We start from the raw sequence: 25,374 nt of genomic DNA, 5'->3' as shown, positions 1-25,374 counted from the left end.
TCCTAAAATTTTAAAGGGAAAACTTTGGTTAGAGTTGAGTATCATCGGTCTCATATTTAATATAAAGCTAAGCACACACACACTATCAGCACAGCAGGCTGTATTGCACATAAAAATGTGACAGCGCACACTACAGGTGTGCTGGGCCAGAGTGCATCGCATTGACTTTGATTGTGACCGCACGTTTCCTAGAATAGATATCTCCGTACTTCACTTGTGCTTGGAGGTGTCGACAACCGCAGGAGGCTGAGTCAAGGCCAGCACATGCTGGCCTTAAGAGCACAATCCACACGCAAAGTGAGGAGCACCTGATTTTCAAACATGTTTGAAAAATAATTATCCTGAAATTTTAACGGAACACAGAGTGCATTGCATTGACTTTGATTGTGACTGCACGTTTCCTAGAATAGATACCTCTGTACTTCACTTGTGCTCGGAGGTGTCGACAACCGCAGGCAGCTGAGTCAAGGCCAGCACGTGCTGGCCTTAATAGCACAATCCACATGCAAGGTGAGGAGCACCTGAACATGTTTGAACTTGTTGAAGCATTTAAAACCATTCCAGGCTCATATTAATTTTGATAATTTTTCACGGAACACTTATTCACTATGTTCTGCAGAACATAGTTTGGGAAATGCTGCCTTAAAGGAACATCTGAACAAATATCAAAGACCCTTCACAGATATAATTTGTAGATCACCTTCAAACCAGCCCAGTTGTCATCTTTCTTACCACCTATCAAAGATATGTTATCACCTTTATTCTTGCCTGATGTTTATCAAATAATTCTTCATCAACTTTGCTACTTTGGATAGACTGGCCATTTTCTACTATAGAATCAAAGAACATCAAGATTATGTAAATTTTTTGTATTTTGAAGGTTCAGGCCTTGCTTCTCATGCCATTGACACTAGAGACAGAGTTTGCTGGAACTATACCAAGATTACACTATGATGCTTAAAGATATGTGTATGCAATAATCAGTAACCTGTAAACTTTGAACTGTACGAAGTCCTATACAACAGTCCTAATCTTAATCAGATAGACTATATGCCTATTTCTAAGTTTTGGGAATTGATTGCTGTTAATTGTTTATAATTTTTTATATTCTTTATTTATTTTTATTTTTAAATTAATTAATTATACATCTATTCCCACATCTCTGAACTCTAATAGTGTTTCCTCCTACTGGACAGCTGTGATCAAGACAATATTATATGCATGCTGTATGATTCATTCTTGTATTCATAATTTAAATGTTATTACCAGTTTTTCTGCCTTCTCCCTGAAAGACGGTCATGACATATTGAACTAAATATATAGGAGCAATAAATTATATTTAGTTTTCTCTTACATGTGTGAAGCCATTACTCAAGAAATATAGTATGTCTAACATGCATGTCTCTATTAAACAACAAGACAATTCAATTAAATCATTTCATCTATCAATGTGTGTCTGAAGTCAAAGCTGCAATTAGAAAACAGCATAATACAATTGTATTTACTGTAATATAAACTTTCTTTTACTATAAATATAACTATAAAAAACATATCTTGGACTTTAGTAAGAATTCATTAAAATTTTATGATGCAAGACTCAAATTCTAAGCATAGAATTTTACAGCATCTATATATTAAATGAGGTTTTTAATATACTCACCGAATATAACATAATTCCTATATGTCTCCTCTTATTCGATGCCAAAACTGCATTAAGGGTTCTCTATGTTCCCAAACCATGTGTTGACCATACATCAGATATCCCCTAAAAGACATATTAATCCATATATTTCTGTTATGAGATGTGTATCAAGTTAAATATGAAGCAGATGTTTAAGGCATTAAACAATTAAGGAAATCTAAGTACAGTCAAACAAGTTGATTAGGAGCTGGGATTCGGAATAGGATGCGAGTGTAGTGTGGGTAGATGCTTAAAGATATGAGTATGCAATAATCAGTAACCTGCTCGAGTCTGAATACTTGTGCACAGATTAGATACCCGCCCCCCCCATGTAAAAGTACCCAATTAAGAGCTAAAGATTTAGTAATTTATTTCAGGCAGTTGATTTTCATGGCCTGGTGCAAGACCACCTGACTTTGTTGAAGATGTTAAAAAAAAATGTACAATTCCTGTCCCCCGCCACACACACAAAACAATCAATTCTAATTCAATTAGGAGCTCTTCCTATGCTCATCTGAAAGTTAATGGTAATGAGATAACACACACCAGGAGTATATTACAAAATCAAAAAGCTGAATTAATATTTCAATATTCGATTATTGACAAAAATGTACTTTGATAATTCACACAAGAGCTACATGAGGTGAGCTGTGGAATAAATGCAACCATAAGGAGTGCAGATATCAGGATAAGTGTCCAATGAACAATGGTTTTATAATTAGAAATATGATGCAAAACATAATTACTTAATATCACAAAATAATTACTCAACATTGGAACTATTTCAATGTAGCTCACTCAATTCTTTCTCAACTTCATGAGGAATATTAAAGAGAATTCACTCTTGCTTTGACTGGCATTATACAACACATGAAATCAAAAAGAATCTCCACATTTATTTTATGTCTGGTTGATAATGTTACTGTACAGGGTGGCCCATGAGTCATGGAAATGCCCCTGTTTTGTGAAGCAACTGCATAAATTTTTTAGCATCACATAAATGCCTTCCATTTTCAGCTTCATAAAGATTGGCCCTTTCTATGGAATGTTTCATGACTTATGGACCATCATGTATTGAAAAGACTATGATTCAAAAGTAATAGTCCTCCCTCTAACTGCATATAAGGTATTGAGCACATGGTTTGCTAATCCACTTTGTCCATATTTTTTCATAAACAGTATAATTCTGGTGCTCTTCTCTCTCTTTTTTGCTACCAGTCTGCTATCTTACTGTCCTTTGTAAGGATATTTAAATATCTTTACATGACTTTGTTTATGGAAGATTTTAATGTGAGTTTAGTTAATTAAAATTGGAATAAATGGTATGTGTAAAAATATTGTTATGTAAATATGATTTTCTTTGTCAAAATGAAATTCTGTTGTAAGAAAAATAAAGCAGCAGTGCTCGTAGTTCACTTTGATAATACTTACGATTATTCTGGAAACTTGCTTATGCTAATGTGTTGACCCTCAGGCAATCAAAACTAGACCTGATGGACCAGCTAACTCACCTTTAGATAAAAAGCCCTGATAAAGGTACTTTATGTCTCACACAGAATTCAAACCCAGGTCTTTCCAACTGAGGTACATCATTGAAACTGACTGAGTTATGCAGGTTCTAACCTAAACAATTACAGTACATTTGTTTTAAACAAATGGAGACCATAATTCTGCATCTCAATCAACAACAAAAAAGACCCCCCCCCTCTGACTGTGCACAAGGTATAGTCAAAATAAATGCATGGCTGCTTGAATAAAATAGTCTTTTTTTTTTTTTTTATTTCTGTATAAAAAAAAATTTATACTGAAGTAAAAAACACAAACTTAAATAAACTCATGCCTGAAGTAGTAGCTAATGTGTATAGATGAGGAGACTGAAGAGGTTCTTGTTTATGGAGAAGTGCATAAAAATGAAACCAAGAAAATCATTATAGATTGTTGAATTTAATGCATGTGATATGATGTATCTTCTGCAATGACACTGGGTATCACCTGGCAAACTATAACAATGACATTATCTATAAAAATACAAAAATAAATTTCTTTTACTTACATTCCAAACAGTGCTCCTCCTAAATGCGCTGCATGATCAAAAAATCGCCACCTCAAAATAATGCCTGTAGTGTCAATCAACATTACTGCCTTTATCACCTAATAAAAGTAAAACAAATTAAGAATTATGGTACAGTACTTAAAAATACTATTACAATAATAATAAACTTCTTATTACAATCTTTTTTTTTTAAATATAAAGTATATAATATAAAACACATTCCGTGATAAATATCTCAATACATCTTCAGAGTAAACATACAACTGGAATGTTACATGAAGTAAGAATGAAACTGAACACGAACATTCCAAGTGCAGTCAGCTTTACTGCTCTGAGGCCAACTATAACAATATTAGGAAACTAAGGAACAAATGTATACACCATCAATAAGCAATGATGTGCAGAGACTTGGTATAAAAAAGAGTATGTGTGTGTTGTGTGTGCATGCACACATGCATAAAATCAATAAGTTGCAGAAATTCAAAGTCACCAATTCCCAAAATTTTAAAATACAGTCAATTCTCACTATAGCAAACTTATAGGAACTATAGGAATAGTTTTATAGCAGATAGTTTTCTATAGTGAATTTATGTATTTATTATTATTATATATTTATTTTTTTGCATAGTGTTCTACCTATGGAGCTGGTTGTAACTATCACCATAGTTCAAAGGAATGTTATAATGGACTTCATAATGTTACTTGAAAAGTCTCAAATTTGTAAGAGCTGATAGGAAGAACTTTTTTCATGTTGCTCCAATAAAAGGTTATTTGCAAACTGATGGTATATTTTGTACCATGGATGGGCTAAGGATTTTTTTTTTTTTAATATTTTTATCAATTTTATATATATATTTTGGTGTTCATTTGAAGAATGAAGATCAAAACAAGAATGTATAACAAGAATGAAGATCAAAAGTAGGCATGAAATGAACTTTTTTGTGATTAATTTGGTTGGAATTATGACAAAACAACTAATGCTGCTTGACTAGTATATTATGTTGAAAGTTTATTTTTTCACTTGTTTAGAGTATAATAAAATTAGTTTAATCCTTTATCCAAGTGTGAGCAAACAAAGTTTGCGCCTAAAGTATCTTCAGGACTAGGGTAAAGTGATACAACACCAGGGCAACTCGTTGTAAAGGTGGAGAAAGCTACCAACACTCCTAACTCAGTATCTCCTATAATGCAAAACACATCTCCTTGCGGATATGTCTAATGTTATGCATTAAAGGAAGGGCCACTACCCAGACTAGTTTCGACCTTTATTGAGGTCTCTTCAGTGGGAGCCAGGCCCTAGTGGAAATACCAGGCAGAAGCATTAGCAGGTCATCTCTACCTATAGGAGTTGCCACCCTTTTTTAATAAATTACTCTGGATTTAGAGAAAGATGTTGAAAGTTTATTTTTTCACTTGGTTAGAGTATAATAAAATTAGTTTAATCCTTTATCCAAGTGTGAGCAAACAAAGTTTGCGCCTGAAGTATCTTCAGGACTAGGGTAAAGTGATACAACACCAGGGCATTGAAGAGACCTCAATAAAGGTCGAAACTAGTCTGGGTAGTGGCCCTTCCTTTAATGCATAACATTAGACATATCCGCAAGGAGATGTGTTTTGCATTATAGGAGATACTGAGTTAGGAGTGTTGGTAGCTTTCTCCACCTTTACAACGAGTTGCCCTGGTGTTGTATCACTTTACCCTAGTCCTGAAGATACTTCAGGCGCAAACTTTGTTTGCTCACACTTGGATAAAGGATTAAACTAATTTTATTATACTCTAACCAAGTGAAAAAATAAACTTTCAACATCTTTCTCTAAATCCAGAGTAATTTATTAAAAAAGGGTGGCACACCATTTGGCAACTCCTATAGGTAGAGATGACCTGCTAATGCTTCTGCCTGGTATTTCCACTAGGGCCTGGCTCCCACTGAAGAGACCTCAATAAAGGTCGAAACTAGTCTGGGTAGTGGCCCTTCCTTTAATGCATAACATTAGACATATCTGCAAGGAGATGTGTTTTGCATTATAGGAGATACTGAGTTAGGAGTGTTGGTAGCTTTCTCCACCTTTACAACGAGTTGCCCTGGTGTTGTATCACTTTACCCTAGTCCTGAAGATACTTCAGGCGCAAACTTTGTTTGCTCACACTTGGATAAAGGATTAAACTAATTTTATTATAGTATATTATGTCTGTTTATTGTATATGTTAAGGCAGTTGGCAATTTCTGAAGGAAGAAAAACTGTCGCATCCATGTGAGACCAGTTAACTCACTTAAAAAATTCTTCTACTGAGAAGAACCTGTATAAGAATCCTTATACAGGTTCTTCTCAGTAGAAGCTCAGCAAGTCTCATACATAGGTGGAAGCATTTTCTGTGCCCAGGTTTTTTTTTATCCCACAAAACAGGTAAATCAGTCAGAAGAACACATGCAATTTACACACATTTAGACATAAGACCAACCAACCATTTTATATTAAATTACAATTATAAAAGCTAATTGGGAAGTCATGGGCTTTCAAATCCTGTAGTACTAAAGTAAAGCACTACAGTTTATTATAATAAAGGTTCTTAATATCCAGAACAGAATTTAAAACACAGCATCTTTTCAACCAAAGAGCATCATCATTACCAACTCAGTTACAGAACTCCCTTTTTTTTAATTTATGATTCTCTAACATATCCATACTTGCTTGTCAAAATTATACATATTAATCAATAAGTTTACATCCTACAAAATATAAATGGTATGTAGTGATTCTGACTGTCAAAATACAAAACAATGAGAAATTACTTACACTGCTTGCTGAAAATATGAAGAATGGTAGAAATAATATAGCTAACTGGGCATCAGGATACTTAAAGCAAACAGATGATAATACAGCCATCAAAGCACCTGACTGTAAAAAAAATTAAATATTACACAAACATATCATAACGCTTGTTGATAAAATTAATAATAGCTCTCTGTGTTTTTCATATTTAAATAGCATATGACAGTTGCCAAAAGATTGATTCCTCATATCTCTGTTATCTTTAAAAAATCTCACTACTCTTTTTTTAAACAACTCCACACAACACAGCACAAAGTTCACAGAACCTATAAAAGAAAAAAAAAGATGAATCTATCAATGCATTTGTTGAAGAAATGCACTGATAGATAGTTACTGTAGAAAACAGCATGGGGAAAGCTGTTCCAGTGAGAAGTTGGTTTGATAAGTTTAGAGCTAAACTATGAATGGAAATGAGCAGCAGGTGCTCTTGTTCATACATATTTAGAGGAAGAAAGAAAATGATGAACCAGTTTGGTGGAGTAACATTCAAAAAATACCTATCAAAAAACATCAAACATTCTTAGGACGGATTGGTGTTGTGCCCAAACATGAGTACAGTATTCTGATAGTGAGTAGCTTTTAAGGGCTTGTGCAGGTGAGAAGCAATGTTTTTGAAAGAGGGCATCAAGTTTTTTGGAGCTGAGGAGGCTATGGATGTGATGTGGTTGTGCTAAAATAGGCTAGATATGAAAGTCGATTCCAAGGAGAGAAAAACCAATCTTAACTGTAGATTGGAATATTATCAACAGTAGGATGTGATTAAGATACTTTCAAGAAATAAGACAAGACTATATTGTGGCAAGATAACTAGATTATCTTCACCCCAATAGAGAATGGTGAGAAAATCAGTGAAAATTTAATCATTTGAACAATACAGGGTTTGTCATAAGTAGAGGAATGAAGTATACTGTCATCAAATCTACAGACAGGATTTGAGGTTAGTGAGAGACAATTCTTAATGTATAAGAGAATGGGTGTGAGAAAGAACAAAGGTTTGGAATATTCAAGCAATGATAGAGAAATCTGATGAGAGGAATATCATGACATGCAATGAATGACCAGAGGAAAGTGGCAATTCAACAGCAAAGTACACACCATAAGATGGTAGTTCATCAAGAAGGCCTCTACGGCAGACTCGATCAAATACCTTGGAAATGTCAAAAGTGACCACATGAGTTCCCATAGCATATGTTGAAAGGTAAGTAATGTTAGCCACGGCATCTGCTGTAGAATAAGTGTAGCAGAAACCATATTATTGATCACTAATTAATTGGTGGGCCTCTGAACAATGAGGAATTCAGTTGATCTTCTCCATTATTTTTAAAAGGAGTGAGATAAGAGAAATGAGATGATAAGTCTGATGGCTGATTTATATTCGGTTGTCTGGCTTCTATTTCTCTAAACAAGGATGCCCTTGTTTAGTGAAAGGTAAGATAAAACCTTGCTTATATGAGTTTCGGTAGATTCCAGATTGGTATGAGAGTTTGTATAGGTGATGATGAATGGATGCAAATTCTGTAGCACAAATTTTTAGTATAACTGGAGGACACCATCTGGACCAGGAGATTTAGTAGTATGCAGATTATTGAGGTCCCACCTGAGATCATTCTGACAATAGATCAGACGAAGCACCAATGAGTTTGTAGCATAGTGTGTAGGTGATTTTCCCTCATTGTCTCAAGAGTCAGAGAAGAAGACTGATGTCAAGAGGTATGATCAAGCCTTCTGACCCCTTGCTAAGGATATTGATGTAACCTATAACCTCCCCCCCCCATGCTTCCATGTCCTCATCCTTAGCAAGAGACAAAATGCTTAGCTGCCATCTGAGCAGAAGTCAATATTTCTGCAATTCTGAACTCGAAGGCAGATCTGAATTTGTTGATGGCATTTTACAGATACTGCAGACATATTGGCCAACTGCAAAGGTTCAGTTTTGGACTAAGCTACTTAAGATATGCCATTCTGAATTGCTATGGCATACTTGGTGGAGTATGACTCTCCCAGACTGTTATCCAAACCTTGGATAATGGTCAGGGTTTTGGGTCAAGTGGCAGAAGGTCATCATTTCGTCAAAGATTGGATAGGGAGAGCAAACAGTAATCAGACCATGGAAAACTGAAGCAAAAATCTTGGAGGTCATCCCTGTTGCTACTGTTGTATTGCCAAAGGACACAGATCAAGATTGGCTGGATGAAAATCAGTCTATAGAAAAGGAAATATAGACAAGATTATGAGCAGATTATGAGTAGCCATGAGGAGGACAAATATCAGTAGTGTATTTGGAAGAAAAGCTAATTAAGAAAAGGTCAAGGGTGTTAGGAAAATGATGTGGATTGCCCAGTGAGTGGATATTGTGAATGAATTCAAGAAAATGTATGACAGGCAGAAGTAATCTATGGATTCCTTTGATGAGTCCCTGAACCCCAGAAGATCTCTTGTAATAAAAATAATAATACATTTCTATGGCACATATTTGTTCTTCATTCTCAACATTTCCCCAATTATACATTTTCAGAGCAATCAAGTGTAGCAAAAAATTTTTATACTCATTTAATGTATAAAAATTTTAATTAGTTAGAGCTTAATTTTAGCTTTAGGTTGAAACACAGGGGGACAGCTTCATTAATACAAAAGCTTTGCTATTCTTATTTTATTGTCTAAAATAGATGCTATGTGAAATTCAGAACATTCTAAGCATTTCTGTACTACTTTCAGAGTACAGAATTCAAACCTCCCTTCAAATTTGTTACCCTTATTTGCTCTCCTATAAACCAACTTCTTTCTCTCTCAGTACTAGGAGTACATAAAGTTCTTTGCTGGTGCAAATCAGCCTGTTATGGCAAGAGTGAAAAGTCAGCTAGCAACTGATTGGAAGAACATAAGGAATACATCTGCTGCCACTATTGCCTGCCTAGTAAATTATGCATTTGACATTACTCATTAAAGCAATAGTAGACAATTAACAATGTTTCATTACAAGTATAAATATGAGAGCCAAAATCTGTAGCTCTTAAAATCTTTTAATAGCAACTAACCTAATTTTTAAAAAAATGTGTGAAATCCTCTAAAATTTGTGGAACTATACTTTTTAAATCGCCTGCTTAACTTCCTTCCAGTGCCCATATATGACATTCTTCCTGTGACTTTAATGACTGTGAACAAAATGCCTTTTGCAAACTCCTCTTTAAAAAAAGACTATATTAGAGAGCAGACTTATTGGGCAGTATGGCCACTTTACACTCTTTTTTTTTTTTTTTAAATATATATTGATCATCATTTTCTGGTGTATATCTTTACAAAGGTATACCAGATATTACGACACATGAACACAACGTTTCATGATTAGTTTCCAATCAACCTTTTTAACCCCTTCAAATTAGTCTATTATTTTCAGGTCCAGTTTATACACTTCTTACCTTCCATCCTTTAAAGTACTAATCAAATCCATCAACTCACTTATCAACAATTCATCTTGTCATCCTCATGGTCTTTTTCCTGTCATTTTTGCTTTAAATACTTGTTTCACTAACCTTTCATCTCATTCTGTTTAAGTGTAGTCACATTAGTAGTTAAAAATTATATTGGGAGGAAATTTCCACATAGCCTGTAAGGAATTGGTGAACTGACTAGAACTTCTGCCCCAATATCTGGTCCTCATTAGTAAATATCCACCAAGGTACTTATAGAACAAGGAGGGATTGGCAATTTAGGAATTAGCTGAACAATTTGTATTCTGTTTAACCTACACACAAATATAATGATAAACATGATAACAATATTATTTTCTGAGATCTGCTACAGTTAGAGAGAGGATTTTTGTGGTTTAAGGATTCTGCCTGGTCTCTGATGAGAACCAACAGTTGTTCAAAAGCTGTCAGGCCAGTGAAACCTTATCAAAATGGACTAATAAAAGGCAAATATACAGATGCGTGTGCAGCATCTATGTCTTTTAAGTAGTCCACACTAAGGCAACTCAGGGATGCTGAGGAATGTATTCCCGCAAGCACTCTGGTCAACTTATGAAACTTTCACAGTTTCTCATTCAGCTTTGAAATAATGCTGGATCTAACATAAGTGGAAGTGATTACATGATGCAAAATGTACCCCCCCCCCCAGGTTAATTCTAGTGGGCTAAGTAACACAAGATGTAAGGGAGGTTCTGAGATGACGGGGTTATTGCAATTTATGTATACTAATGCCAGAAGTATTTGTAATAAGGTTGAAGAGTTTTTGGCATTGGTTAGCACAACCTGGCCAAAACTTATAGGCATTAGTGAGACATGGTTGACTGAGAATGATATGATCCTAGGAATAAAATGCAAGAGATATAATGTCTTCTGAGAGGACAGAAGGAACAGGATGGGGAGAGGCTTTTGTTAATGATAGCATAGGAATTAAAGCCAAAATACCATAGGGCTCAGTACTTGGTTCGTTGTTGTTTAATTTTTATATCACTGAAATAGGAAATGATTCAACAGGAAATATTCAGTTGTTTGCTGATGCTGAACTTGGAAGATCAGTGGTATATGAAAGTGATGCATTAAGACTTAAACAGACTAGCAGTATGGGCAAAAGTAAATGGCTTCCAAGTGTAAGATGATGTGATGTGATGTGATCAAGTGTAAGGTGATACACTTTGGGAAGAGATCAAAAGCTGTGTGTGCTATATTGATCGAACTGAACTGCAAGAAACTGATGAAGTCAGACTTTGGTGTGATTATGGACACAGAGTTGAAGATTAGAGGGCACAATGCAAAAGTAACCAAATCAGCACATCAGATTATGTTGATAAACCCTCTAACAAGCAGGAATAGAGAGATTATTGTTCCCTATATAAAGCCACATCTGGACTACTACACACAGATTTGGACTCCTGGATTCCATGCAGAATGAAGTTGAAAGTTTATTTTTCACTTGGTTAGAGTATAATAAATTTAGTTTAATCCTTTATCCAAGTGTGAGCAAACAACGTTTGCGCCTGAAAGTATCTTCAGGACTGGGGTAAGGTGATACAACACCAGGGAAACTCGTTGCAAAGGTGTGGCAAGCTACCAACACTCCTGTCTCAGTATCTCCTATAATGCAAAACACATCTCCTTGCGGATATGTCTAATGCTATGCATTAAGGGAAGGGCCACTACCCAGACTAGTTTTGACCTTTATTGAGGTCTCTTCAGTGGGAGCCAGGCCCAAGCTGAGATACCAGGCAGAAGCATTTGCAGATCATCTCTACCTATAGGAGTTGCCAAATGGTGTGCCACCCTTTTTTTTTAATAAATTACTCTGGATTTAGAGAAAGATGTTGAAAGTTTATTTTTCACTTGGTTAGAGTATAATAAATTTAGTTTAATCCTTTATCCAAGTGTGAGCAAACAAAGTTTGCGCCTGAAAGTATCTTCAGGACTGGGGTAAGGTGCTACAACACCAGGGAAACTCGTTGCAAAGGTGTGGCAAGCTACCAACACTCCTGTCCCAGTATCTCCTATAATGCAAAACACATCTCCTTGCGGATATGTCTAATGTTATGCATTAAGGGAAGGACCACTACCCAGACTAGTTTCGACCTTTATTGAGGTCTCTTCAGTGGGAGCCAGGCCCAAGCTGAGATGAGATACCAGGCAGAAGCATTCGCAGGTCATTTCTACCTATAGGAGTTGCCAAATGGTGTGCCACCCTTTTTTTTAATAAATTACTCTGGATTTAGAGAAAGATGTTGAAAGTTTATTTTTCACTTGGTTAGAGTATAATAAATTTAGTTTAATCCTTTATCCAAGTGTGAGCAAACAAAGTTTGCGCCTGAAAGTATCTTCATGACTGGGGTAAGGATACAACACCAGGGCAACTTGTTGCAAAGGTGTGGCAAACTACCTGGTATCTCAGCTTGGGCCTGGCTCCCACTGAAGAGACCTCAATAAAGGTCGAAACTAGTCTGGGTAGTGGCCCTTCCCTTAATGCATAACATTAGACATATCTGCAAGGAGATGTGTTTTGCATTATAGGAGATACTGGGACAGGAGTGTTGGTAGCTTGCCACACCTTTGCAACGAGTTGCCCTGGTGTTGTATCACCTTACCCCAGTCCTGAAGATACTTTCAGGCGCAAACTTTGTTTGCTCACACTTGGATAAAGGATTAAACTAAATTTATTATATGCAGAATGAAGTTGTAGAGAGGATCTATAGGCAAATGACAAAGATTGTGGCAGGTCTGCGGAATGCTCCCCAATGAGAATAGATTGACAGTCTGCAGGCTTCAAAAATGAGCTGATGGGGAGGGGGGAGATACGATAGAAGCATTTAAGTTATTAAAGGGATGTTATTAGATTGACACTGAGGACATTATTCAATACATTGCAAGAAGGGTGAGAACTAGGGTCATTAGTGGAATTTGCGTAAGAATGTGGTTAGTAAGGATGTTAGAACTAGATTTTTTGCTTGTTGGGTGGCGATAAGGTAGAATGGATTGCCAGAGGTGGTTGGGTGCTTCATTGGTGAATGATTTTAAGAAGAGGTATGATAGGTATTGTGTGAATGATAGCTAGTGTGTGAATGATGGATCTCCTATGATGAGTCTTCTAACTTCATGGAGATATCTGTATAATAAAATAAATATGAATGACCATTCAGAATGCAGTTGAAGTTTTTCAGGTTTTTTTGCTGATTTTCATGCTAAATTGAAAAGACTGTTAGTAATCTCCTGAAAGATCAGTGTTTTTGTTGATTTATTGAGCGTTTTCTCAGATTTATTGGTGTATTTTAGTATATTATTGTATTTTTTAGTGTATTTATTGTACCACAGCATTTAATAACATAATTGTAGAAATATTCACAAGTTAAAGTTGTAACTGCTGAGGAGAACCTTTGTCCCGATGAGCAAAAGTGTTGCTGCAAGATGATAATTTATTTGAGGATAATCTGACATTGGAAATATCCCAATTGAAATAAATTATTAGAAAATCAACCAGAGAATTAGAAAAAGTGGAAAAACATTTAACAAAACTTAGACAGGATAAGAAAAAGGATCAGAACAAGAAGAGGCAAGAAGCACCGAACTTAGCAATCATAATAATAATAACTAGTAAATCACTTAAAATTTAAGGAAAGAAGAAGTGATATGGTATGGTGATTCAGTCACCACTTCCAGTTTCCTGGGGATGAAAATTAAAGATATGATAAATGTATTCAAAAAACAGAAAAGAAAAGTAAAAGAGATGGTAGTTCTGGTAAGAACTAATAATTTAGGATATGAAAGGTCTATTGGAAGAAGCGATAAAGAAATGAGAGAGAGAGAGAGAGAGAGAGTAAAAATTGTAGGGTTGAACCAAGTACTGAGCCCTATGGTATTTTGGCTTTAATTCCTATGCTATCATCAACATATTACCAAGATATGATGGTACCAAGTTAAGAAGGAGAGCAATGATGGCAAATGATTCCATGTACAGGCTATGTAGAAGAAATGGATGTGAGTTTTAAGATGTGTGAAGTATGTTTGATGGCAGAAAAGACTTGTATAAGAGAGACAGTCAGCATTTGAATTCATTTGGCATCAGGAGCCTGGAAAATTTACTTATTGGTATGAGACCTAATGCAGAAAGTCAAGGAAATTAGATCATCAAGGGAAGAATGGGAAAAATGTGTTTTAAAGACAACTTAAGTTCAGTTAGGGTAGAAATGCAAGAAAATAAAGATGGTAACAACACTGTCCCATTTAGCAGTGAGTTTGAGGCTGTCTATGCAAATATGATGACGATATGAATGGCTTCAAACATGGTTATGCATCTGGCGAAGGGGCAGAAATATATGTTTGGGTATGACCTTTTGAGTATGTCTAGGGAGGGAAAAGAGAAATTTCTGCAACAATGCCAAATAGATTGCATATCTAATTATAAGAATAAGCCAGGTGGTATTTATGTCTATACACAAATGCCAAGAGCATCAGAAACAAAGGGGTTAAGTTCATTGCTTTATTGAATACGATGAGGCCTAAGATTGTTGGCATTAGTGAAACCTGGCTATCAGAATCAGATATGTAACTGGGATTGAGTGTAATGGGTACTCTTTTTAGGAATGACAGAAGAGACAGGAGAGGAGGGCAAATACTACTAACAATATCAGATGACTTAAGTCCAGTTAGGGCAGAAACATATGAAAACAATGATGGTAACATTGTTCCATGAAGCAGTGAGGCTGCGGCTATATGGTGTGAAGTGGAGGTTAACAAAATGAAATATAGGGTGGGGTGTTGCTGTAGACCTGGTGGCTCAGTTTCAGGGAACGAAGAAATGCATCACCAATTTAGCCTATGCATACTAAATGAGTGATTATTATGGAAGACTTTAATTATCCAAACATTGATTTGGTAGAAGAGAAATCTCATGATAAGAATGAAGAAGAATTTATTAAATTGTTGTAAGACAACTTTCTCAAGAACCATGTGAAAGAAGGAACTTAAGGTCAAAGAGTTAGATTTTCGTAGCATCAGAAGAGGTCTCTGTTAATAATATGACTATTTTACCACCAGTTGGTGATAGTAATCATGCTGTGCTTTCTTGGGAAGTATTTAGTTATATTGTTGTTCTCATTAGAACAGGTTACATGCTGAACCACAGAGCTGGAAATTATGATCAACTTAGGAGAATACTATCTTTGGTCCCATGGTAACAGTTACTGAATGGGAAAAATGTCAGCATTGCATGGGAATCTTTGAAAAAAGTGCTTAAATGAGGCAGTGTGTGAATGTATCCCTAGTGTTCAAAGAATAAATAGGTTGGGAGTGAAATGGATGTGGAACATTATTAAGCAAGGGATCTGCAAGAAGAAGATGATGTGGAAAGAATATTATGAGAATAAGAATGACAGGAGTTATGAAAGATATAAAGTGCAGGCCAGAAAAATAATGAGTATTGTGCAGAAAGTTAAATCAGAGTATGAAAAGCAATTGGCTATGCAGGCTAAAGGCAATCCAAAATAATTTTCTCATTGTACTGCAAGCAAAAAAAAGAATGAATGTGGAAGAATAATTTTACTGAATGCAGATGATACTCAAGTGTCAGAAGCTAATAAGATTGTTCAATTAATGAATGTTCACTTTGCTAAGATATATCAACTAGTGTATGTAACATAGTGCACAGTGCTACTGCTACAATGGATGAAGAGTTAGAGGTGCATGAAAATGAGGTTGAAGAGCTGTTGGACAAGAATTTGTCAATAGGGACAGATGGAATATCATATCAGCACATTTGCTAAAGGAATAGTCAACTGAATTGGCTAGGCCTTTCACATGTTTGTATAACTTGAGTTTCAGCTCACGAACGATACCACAGGAATGTATGATAGTTCCATTGTACAAATATGGTGCAAAAACTGATTGGCTAACTACTGACCTATCAGTAGCTCTAGTGTAGTAATGAAGACTTTAGAGAAGTTTGTAAGAACTCGCATAGAGAAATGAGCAGAAAAACAAGCTACTCTGCAAGAGGAAGCATGGGTTACTAAAGGTCATGTTTTAGCAATTTGCTCATATTTTATAACAATGTTATGGCTAAGTTGAATAAAGGGAATGGACACATTATGATAATGTTGGATTTTGCTAAGGTATTTGATAAGATACCACACGAAAGGCTGTTGCATAAACCAGCTCTTGCTTCGTCCATCAGGCATACTTCCTGTTCTGTAATTATGTTCTGTTTCCCTTTTTTAATCATTTCTGTATTCATGAATACACTCACTTGTCTGGCTGTAATTCATAGTCTCAAATCCATCACTGCCTTTAACCTTTCATCTGGTATTCTTCAGTTCCAATTCCTGACTTTCGTTCAAATCACTGAAATCCATTAATATATCACACTTTCTATAGATCCTCATTCTCTCACTTCTATCATTTTAATCTCTCACCAAACACATCATCTGTCACATTTGTCCAAGCATACATATTACTCTCCTGACAATGAACCAACTATTATACACAAAATTCACTACAAAACCTACCAACAATCTCAATAATTAATATGCATACAGTGTCAGTGTTGCTAATTAAATAAATTTTCAGTGAAATACATAACATTCTTCAGAAATATAACTTATCTTGATTCCATTGACCAACTTTCATTGTACTCTTCCTTGCAGTTCTGAAAAAGTGCTTCAAACTGAATAACTTCCAAATGCAAACACATTACACTCAATCACAACTACACTAAAACATCTGTAGTAATAAATCGACGCACAAAATCAGTTTTCTTCTTGTTAAAACACTCCAAGCACTGTTCAGATATTTTCACGCAAGTGTGTTTTTGATCAGCTGTGAGCAAGCGCAGCACCCATCTTGCGCAAAGCTTTTTCATTTGCAATTCGTCATGCAAAATATATCCTACATGTTCTTTTGAAATACCCATAGTCTCAGCAATTTCATGCACTTTGACTCGCCGGTCATCCAATACCATATTGTGCACTTGATCAATGATTTCTGGTGTTGTTACACTTTTTGGACGTCCTTCACATGGATCATCTTCAAGGCTGGTACAGCCACATTTAAACTCGGCAGCCCATTTCTTAATTGTTAAAAATGAAGGAGAAGAGTGCCCGTAAACTTTTATGAACTTCAAATGAATTTCTTTTGCTGTTAAACCTTCTTTTACAAAGAATTTTTTACCCATTTCAAGGGAAACAGACAACACTTTTGCTTCAGACAGCTGTATAAAACAAACTACATAATAGAATGACTTGCAATTTCACATGAATGCTTATGACAGATGTATCAACTTGGAAAAAAAAAATCTTGACGATGGTGTTGCCATCCATGGTTGAGGCTGAGAACTTTTCAGGCCACCCTCGTATTATCATTCAAGAATATAAGAGCAGAGCTCTTATATTCTTGAATGATCTTTTCTGCCATCTTGATGTCAAGATGGCAGAAAAAAGATCCAGAGGAAGACCAAGTGGATTGTTGTCAGAAGTGCCCTGGAAGGTAGAAATACAAGATCTGGTAGTGTCACTTGTCATATAGTAGTGCCATATGACAAGTGACAGACTGATCTGGAGGAAAATTATTGATAATAGATAAGTAATAATGTAAACTTAATTATACAGTACCGTCATACTATCCTATATACCCTCTGAGGACATATATCAGTTATCCGATGATGATAATGACAGTTCCCACATGACACAAAATATCATGTGTAATAAATTAATATAAAAAAAATAAGAAGAATAGTATTATAATAATATGATTTTAAGTAATAATCAAGCAATATAACTGAAATTATATGTAACATTTTGGGTTTTTAATACATTAATTTCTCCTTTGTGTTGTACTTTACATTAATGGCATTATTTGTGAAACTATCCTCGCAATGTGAATAAATAAAAGTTCAAATTTCATTTTCTGTAATGACTTCTAAAACAACAGAATAAATATACTTACAGCACCTAAAGATAAGCCTTTTGCATGTGTAGAAACTTTGTGCACATAGCTGGCAAAAGAAGAAATAACACCTAGATAAAGCAATATATAGTAATTTAGTTTTAATACATATTTTAATATTTTAATAAATAATATAATATTTTTGTGTATTAAAACAAAAGGGAGATGCATTGCTGCTCAAAACTCCCCTCCAGAAAACAAACAAAGCCTTGCTCTAAAGGAGGAATGGGCCATTTGCCTTAACTCCTGAATCACTTAGTACTAAGTATGGTACATTGTGACAGATGCATCGCAGCTTGGGATGGACATATTCCATACTGAAATGTCGCTCCACATAGTTTTCTGTAAGCACTGTATATTAATTCCTTAACTACATAATTTACAAAAAAAGTTACAAAATTTCCTTAGGAAATTTTGTAACTTTTGCCAAAAACATATTGCAATTTAATTTATATGAAATTTATAACACATTTTTTGAGTAATATAATTTATTAGTATGCTGGTAATAAATTTATGTCCACATTTGGCTGTAGTCATGAAAATTTTTTTCATATACAGGTAAAAATGTAGTTCATCCTTAGCTTTTGAACACCAACATATCTCTCTATAACTATCTTCCACTTCAAACTTCATAAATGAATCTTTTCAGACTGGAAATGTTCAAAAACATAACTAAGTCAGGAATCTTGTCATCATGTTGCAACTAAGCTATATGTATAACGCAATTAAAAAAAAATTATGTGGTTCTCGCTCAAAGGTTAATTGCAAACCTATAGTACATTTGTACTGTGGGTTGGCTAAGGATTTTTTTTTTTCAACCAATTACTGAATGTAATTGGTTGAAAAAACTGATTTTTTCAGATAATTCGGGTTTTTCATCCCACATACAGATAAATCGGCCCTTCAGACTGCACACAATTTAGACAAAAAATACTGGTTGTGGTGGTGGGCGGTAGATGGCGTTGATGGAGATGATTGGTAGTAGAGGTGGAGACAGTTTTATAGTAGGTGTCCTCCTGCGATGAGTCTTCGGACTCTTTGGAGGTGTCACGAATAATAATAATAATAATAATAATTGGTTGTAAACATATTAACACTCTTTCTAGAGTGATATGATTGTTATTCCATACTATCTTTAACTGGAGGAATCAACTATCTTTGTTGCAATTCACATCACTCTAAAATGATATACATATGACTACTGGTAACTCAGTGGCTAGTCATAGTAAAATAGATTTACTTCCTGTTATGTAGTACTCAGAAACCAAACAAAACATAAATTTGCTGGTGGTCACTACTGATGTTCTAATTCCAGACAACATGGATTAGTCAAGACATGTTGCCAGCAGTTAAATTAAACTTTATGCAGTTTCATGGAAAGTAATCACTCAATTTTGCAAAATAATCACACAGAGTTTTAGTATGAAACAGGTGTTGGTTATCATTCCTCATAATTTTTTTTTACAATATTGACTAACTGGTCCATCTATATCATGACAAAATGAATTTATTAATGCTATAATATTTTGATGGATTCAAACTATCCTTGGAATTATAAGGCACTATAACCGAGTATTATAGTGGGAACTATTCAAAATTGTAACAGAAACAAATAAGAAAAGTCCTAAAATCCTAACATGCACTTCATTGATTATTATTACTATGGGCAACTCCATAGAGTCCTTATACTCATCGAGAGAGGCCTTAAACATCATGCCAAGCACAATCCAACATTTGCACAGTACTTATCATAATTAGCTTTGAACTCATTCACAGTTATGGAACTAGCAACGGACTCTGGCAACCCATTCAACTCAAGTACCACTTTCCAAGTCTTTAGTCCTGACATCCTGCTAAATATACTCGCAACCAGTTTCCAAGGCTGGCCCTAGTTCTCACACCACCAGACTTATTCTGAAAAATTTCCCATTATTAATCTTGTAAAAAACTTTCAGTAATTTGTATGTCTTAATCACATTGCCCCTTTTCTGTCTGTCAACTGATTTCTGTAAACCACAAATCTTTAACTTATCCTCATAAAGTTCATTCCACAGACCTGCTATCATCACTGTAAACCAACTCAGCTGTCAGTGTATTATAAAACAGTGAGCAAATTACTGAGGCATGACCTGCCCTTCACAAAACCATATTGCTCCCATATAATATTCCCTTTCTTTCTATCCTTTCCTGTATTTTGCTCTTGACCAACTTCTCCAACGTCTTAACTACAAACTCTTGATATGCTAATTGTTCAGTAATCTGCTATTCTTGGAGTCCCCTTTATGCAATGAAACTATTTTCCCCTCTTTCCACCCTCTTGGGAGGGTGGAAAGAGGGGAAATAGTTTCATTGCACTTTCAAGAATAAAACTTTCATTTTCAAGAATAAAATAGTTTCATTGCACTAACTAACCCAGAGTAGAGACTTAGAATAAACAAATGTGACCAAAGGTACTGCCAATTCCCAAGCACCTTCTTGTAAAACTCAAGTAGGTATACCATCTAATCCCATAGCTGTATTCACATCAAGGTTGTGTAATATGCTATGTACCTCCAGTTCATTTACCTCAATTTCCATATAAGCCTCTGCCTCTCTTGTTACCGCAATATCTCCATTGGGATGATATACTCTTGTAAAGTGTTTACTAATTCTACTATTTTGCCTGATTCAGTTACTTCTCTACCATCATCATTCATTAAAATCATTCTTTCATAAACATTTTCCTTTTTACTTGCAACATATCGAAAGAACTCTTTGGAATTATCTTTGGCCTGTACTGTTACCTTCCTTTCCTACTCTGCTTCTATCTTTCTTACTACACTGGTTACCCTTCTGGCTTATGCTTGGTACTGCTCATGTACATTTTGGTCACATGAGTAGTGAATTTTTTTTTTTTTTTTTTTTTTTTTTTTTTTGTAACTTCAGCTTAATGATTGTATTCATCCATTTAACTCCCATCTGATATATTCTCAAATGTTTCTTTACCACTCTCCATGCACTATCAACATTCAGCCCTTGCAGTCTCACATATGATGGTGCTGATCTAAGCAATCTTCAAAGCTTGTCACAATGTGGAATTACAAATGTGGGGGTATATGTTGAATTACATTGTAATTCCACATATACCCCCCCCTCTAAACTGAAAACACGTTCAGTCACCTCCCAAGTTAAGACCATATGATGACTCTCACCAATGGGTGGCACTATGATCATATTAGTTGGACACATTCTCTGATACAATGACTACTTCTAGCACTCTCAAACCACTAGTATATTCCATCACATGCCGTCTCAGGTAATTATTCCTTATAACTGCATAAATTCCATTTCCTTCCACCCATGTGTCATTTCCTCCTTCCAAACTATGTTCCCATAGTTCAAGTTCCCCATAATAATTACCCTCCCTCCTTCCATTCATTGAGCTTATTTGCTGATACATACTATCCCCATCATCCTTTACAATTTCTGATCTATAAAAGCAACCAACTGTATATTTTGTTCTGCTGACCACTATCTCACACCAGATAGATGGCCTTGAATGTTATTTTCACTGACCTGCAGTACCTACTCTCTTTGGTTGTAGTTCATTGGCTATCATCCATAATACTCCCCCCCCCATTCTTTTCCCTCTATCTTTACTGAAAACACTATACCCTTTATATTCTATCCCACTAACTATATAATCTTCCATCAGCCATGTTTCACTAACGCCAATAACCTTTGGCCAGGATGCTAACCATGCAATAGGTGTCCAGGATGCAATAGCCTCTTAAGCCCACTGCTGTCCTTCTGGTTTATACCAACTATCCCATTCTGATGTGTTACAAGTGATAATAACTTAGGCATTTTTTGCACATTCTTATGCTCAACTACCTCACTGGTATCTCTCTACTTGCTCAACAGCTTCCCCCACCTAAAAGCTGAGTTTTCCCTGATTATGCACATTCACTTTTACTTCATTCAGCAACACTTTTTCCAGACACTGAACACCAAATCCAATCAGATGCAAACTATCTTTCCTGTATGTCTTTTTGTCCATCAAACTCACTCCACATATCCACAAATTCCACATCATATTGATTCATTCACTATTATGGCCCTCCTTCTCAGCTCAACTCTGTCATACTGCAGCAAGACTCATTATCTTCACTCTCTCATTCATTTCTTTTGAAAGTTTCAAAAGAAATAAATAGTTCCAGTCAAAACAATCAACTCTTTCACCTTACACTTTTGCCACCTTAGTATTCAAATAGCCTCATTAACGTTGTTAAATTTTGCACCTGGGAAGCACGATTTTGTCACCCTCTCACCAATCACACCTCTTATGAGAGAAATGCTGTACAAGACTATTTTAATTTTTCCTTCTCTCTCTCTCTCTCTCTGTCAAGTATTCCTTTCTCTTTTCTTGCATTTCTTTCTTTCTTTCTGCTCTCAGTTGAACCACTTGCTAGACATTTCTGTATGTACTCCGACTCACATTTCATCCTATGTAGCACTCAGCATACAAGCGCTATCTCCTTCATTACAGCGAACTCTTCATTCTTTACATCCGTGACACTGCTATTCCTTTGATCATCACTCTTACTCTCTCTCTCTCTCTTAATAATGTCACTTTTAATCTCTCTTTCAGTCCTGTCTTCCATTGTGTTGCACACATTTTCAAGAATATTCTATGTTCTGTCCACTGCTTCAATCTCTCGACCTGACTCACACTTCTGACCCTTGCTTTCATAGAATTTGGCACACTTTCTCACCACTATCACTTTCAAACCAAAATCCATTCACTTTAGGTAATGCATACATCACACAGACATTGCAGGTACTTGTTCCTGAATCTAGATCTAGAGATGGCTAAAAGTAATTCTAGAATTACAGACACCCAAATTTTAGATAAATTATAGTAGCCATACTTCTTCAGGTTAGGAGATTGCTTCATTGCTACTATTGCATGTTCCAAAAATATAATTTTTAATTTGTAATGGCATCAAAATAGTGTTGTGCTTTTTTTTCCCTGCTATTCATGAAATGGGTTACCAAAACATGGTTTACCAGACCTGACTTTGCATATAATGATGATAATGTATTTCTTTTACTCTTTGAAGCGAATACAAGATTTAACAATTTGTAGACACATGGAACTTAATGCAATCTGGACAACAAGTCTCATTCATCCTTTGACAAACTATTGACACTCAGACGTATCAAACAGAGATTGTCCTTAGCAGAATGGACAAGGGGTTGATTTTATGAAGTCTGATGCAAAGTATAATATACCCCATTTAATTTAAATATCCCACTTTATATCCAGAGTGAATTCCATCTCCTCCATCTATAAAACATAGTTTTGTATGCTTTTTGGTTCATTTATTTGGAAATAAAATACACTTCATTTTTATATTGAGATCAATCTATCATAATCTCAAACAATAATTTTCAACTGAATATATGATGTTATTGCTTCCTAGGAGATTATTGCTTCCTAGAAGTATTATGTTCAATTAATACAGTAAGCTGAGAGCAAATATCATCATGGGCTGCTTAAAGCTACATAAACAAATGCAGAACTTTATTTTGTATGATTAAGTTCATTTATTTAATTTCTAATTCAAACACAAATCACAGTTCCATTAACCATTTATTGAAAAGGGATTAATCTGATATCTCTACTTATTCAGACAGGAATTGCATTCTACACTAACCTTTCTGTTAGGAGTAAATAGAAATGGTGCTGTTAAAAAATAGTTTCACATGTATATTCCTGTAACATTTGTAGTTGTAGGTATTCATACTTCTATAATTACTGACCTACATAAAAAGAAATATGTTACTTTAAGAAATTGCTGTTTATTCTAGTATATCACAAGACTATGTAATTCTACATAAACCATGAACTATTATACACAGCACACTTCTACACTTTAATTTAGTAGCTGGTTTATAATAAATGAAGAATTTAAATATTTGTAAGTTCTGAAAAGAATCCTGATTGTAGAAAAATTAAATTTCCATTTCTCATAAGCAATCATCTCCTATGATAACTTGAGCCAAGCCTTCTTATCTACAGAGTAGCAAATATACTGCACAAGCTCTGACATAATTTTTGGTGTTGTCAATCAAAAAGGTAGTTTCTAGGAACATCATGTTAGAGAATGCTAGAATTTTCTTTAGAGAGAGAGAGAGGGAATTATTTAATATTGGTAGATAAGCTGACATAATCAGAAAAATTAAAGATGGAAATGAAAACGTATGTATGGGGGTGCTTAAGGGTCAAAGCTTTTTAACTGAGAGGAGACATCCACATAGCCTTTAAAGGAATGCAGAGAACCAACCAGGGCTTCTGACCTAATGTCCAATTCTCACCTTCTCATGGTGCACCCTGTTGGGTATTTACCAGGATACTGAACAAACGAGGATGGGCTGCCAATTTGGGATTTAGCCGACCAAATTGTATTCTTATTGGCTTAAACCAAAATACAAAATGATGGTACAACATGACAAAATTTCATGCCAGCTGGGGCGTCGCCCGGTTAAACAAGGTCACCGTTGTTTTCGCCAGGGAACCAGGGCGAACAGCAAAAAGTCAGCTACTGGAACAAATCTGAAAACACACCCCAACTCAACATCACCAGAGTTCAAGATCGGTACTATCAACATAAGAAGCCTGAATGGAAAGAAATGGAGCTAGCTGAGGAATTTGATAAGTACCAGATCAACATAATTGGGGTGACTGAAACAAAAAAGACAAAAACTGGGGAGATCTTTCTGAGCAATAAATACAAAATGTTATATTCAGGCAATGACAATCAAGGAAAAGAATGAGTAGCCAGAGTATTCAACACTAAATACAAGCCTAATCTTCTTGAATGGCAGGCAGTTTCAAGAAAACACACCCCAACTCAACATCACCAGAGTTCAAGATCGGTACTATCAACATAAGAAGCCTGAATGGAAAGAAATGGAGCTAGCTGAGGAATTTGATAAGTACCAGATCAACATAATTGGGGTGACTGAAACAAAAAAGACAAAAACTGGGGAGATCTTTCTGAGCAATAAATACAAAATGTTATATTCAGGCAATGACAATCAAGGAAAAGAATGAGTAGCCAGAGTATTCAACACTAAATACAAGCCTAATCTTCTTGAATGGCAGGCAGTTTCAAGTAGAGCGATGTGGGCAAATATCAGAATGGGGAACTGGAAAATGAGACTCATTTGTGCCTATGGTCCCACAAAAGGTTCTACTAAGGTAAAAGTGGAGGAATTTTTTGAGGCTTTTGGGATTTAGCCGACCAAATTGTATTCCTATTGGCTTAAACCAAAATACAAAATGATGGTACAACATGACAAAATTTCATGCCGGCTGGGGCGTCACTGGTTAAACAAGGCCC

General features: G+C 35.4%; 1 protein-coding gene across 2 annotated transcripts in view; it reads right to left on the bottom strand.

Moving 5' to 3' along the window:
- rho-7 (rhomboid family intramembrane serine protease rho-7) overlaps positions 1-25,374 on the bottom strand; it is a 141,330-nt gene that overhangs the window by 9,655 nt on the left and 106,301 nt on the right. For both annotated transcript variants that reach the window (XM_090413817.1, XM_090413818.1), the window contains exons 6-9: positions 17,987-18,057; positions 6,531-6,632; positions 3,735-3,832; positions 1,661-1,765 (exon numbers count right to left, since the gene is read on the bottom strand). In XM_090413817.1, the coding sequence (XP_090269943.1) occupies positions 1,678-1,765; positions 3,735-3,832; positions 6,531-6,632; positions 17,987-18,057 (359 nt within the window). In that variant the 3' untranslated portion in view covers positions 1,661-1,677. The remainder of the gene's footprint in view (positions 1-1,660; positions 1,766-3,734; positions 3,833-6,530; positions 6,633-17,986; positions 18,058-25,374) is intronic.

The sequence above is a fragment of the Typopeltis vanoorti genome, chromosome 24, assembly GCF_054136105.1.
Source record: "Typopeltis vanoorti isolate ZY-2024b chromosome 24, IOZ_Tvanoo_1.0, whole genome shotgun sequence".
NCBI lineage: Eukaryota > Metazoa > Arthropoda > Arachnida > Uropygi > Thelyphonidae > Typopeltis > Typopeltis vanoorti.
The sequence above is the reverse complement of the archived record's forward strand: the minus strand, read 5'-3'. Positions and strand labels throughout refer to the sequence as shown.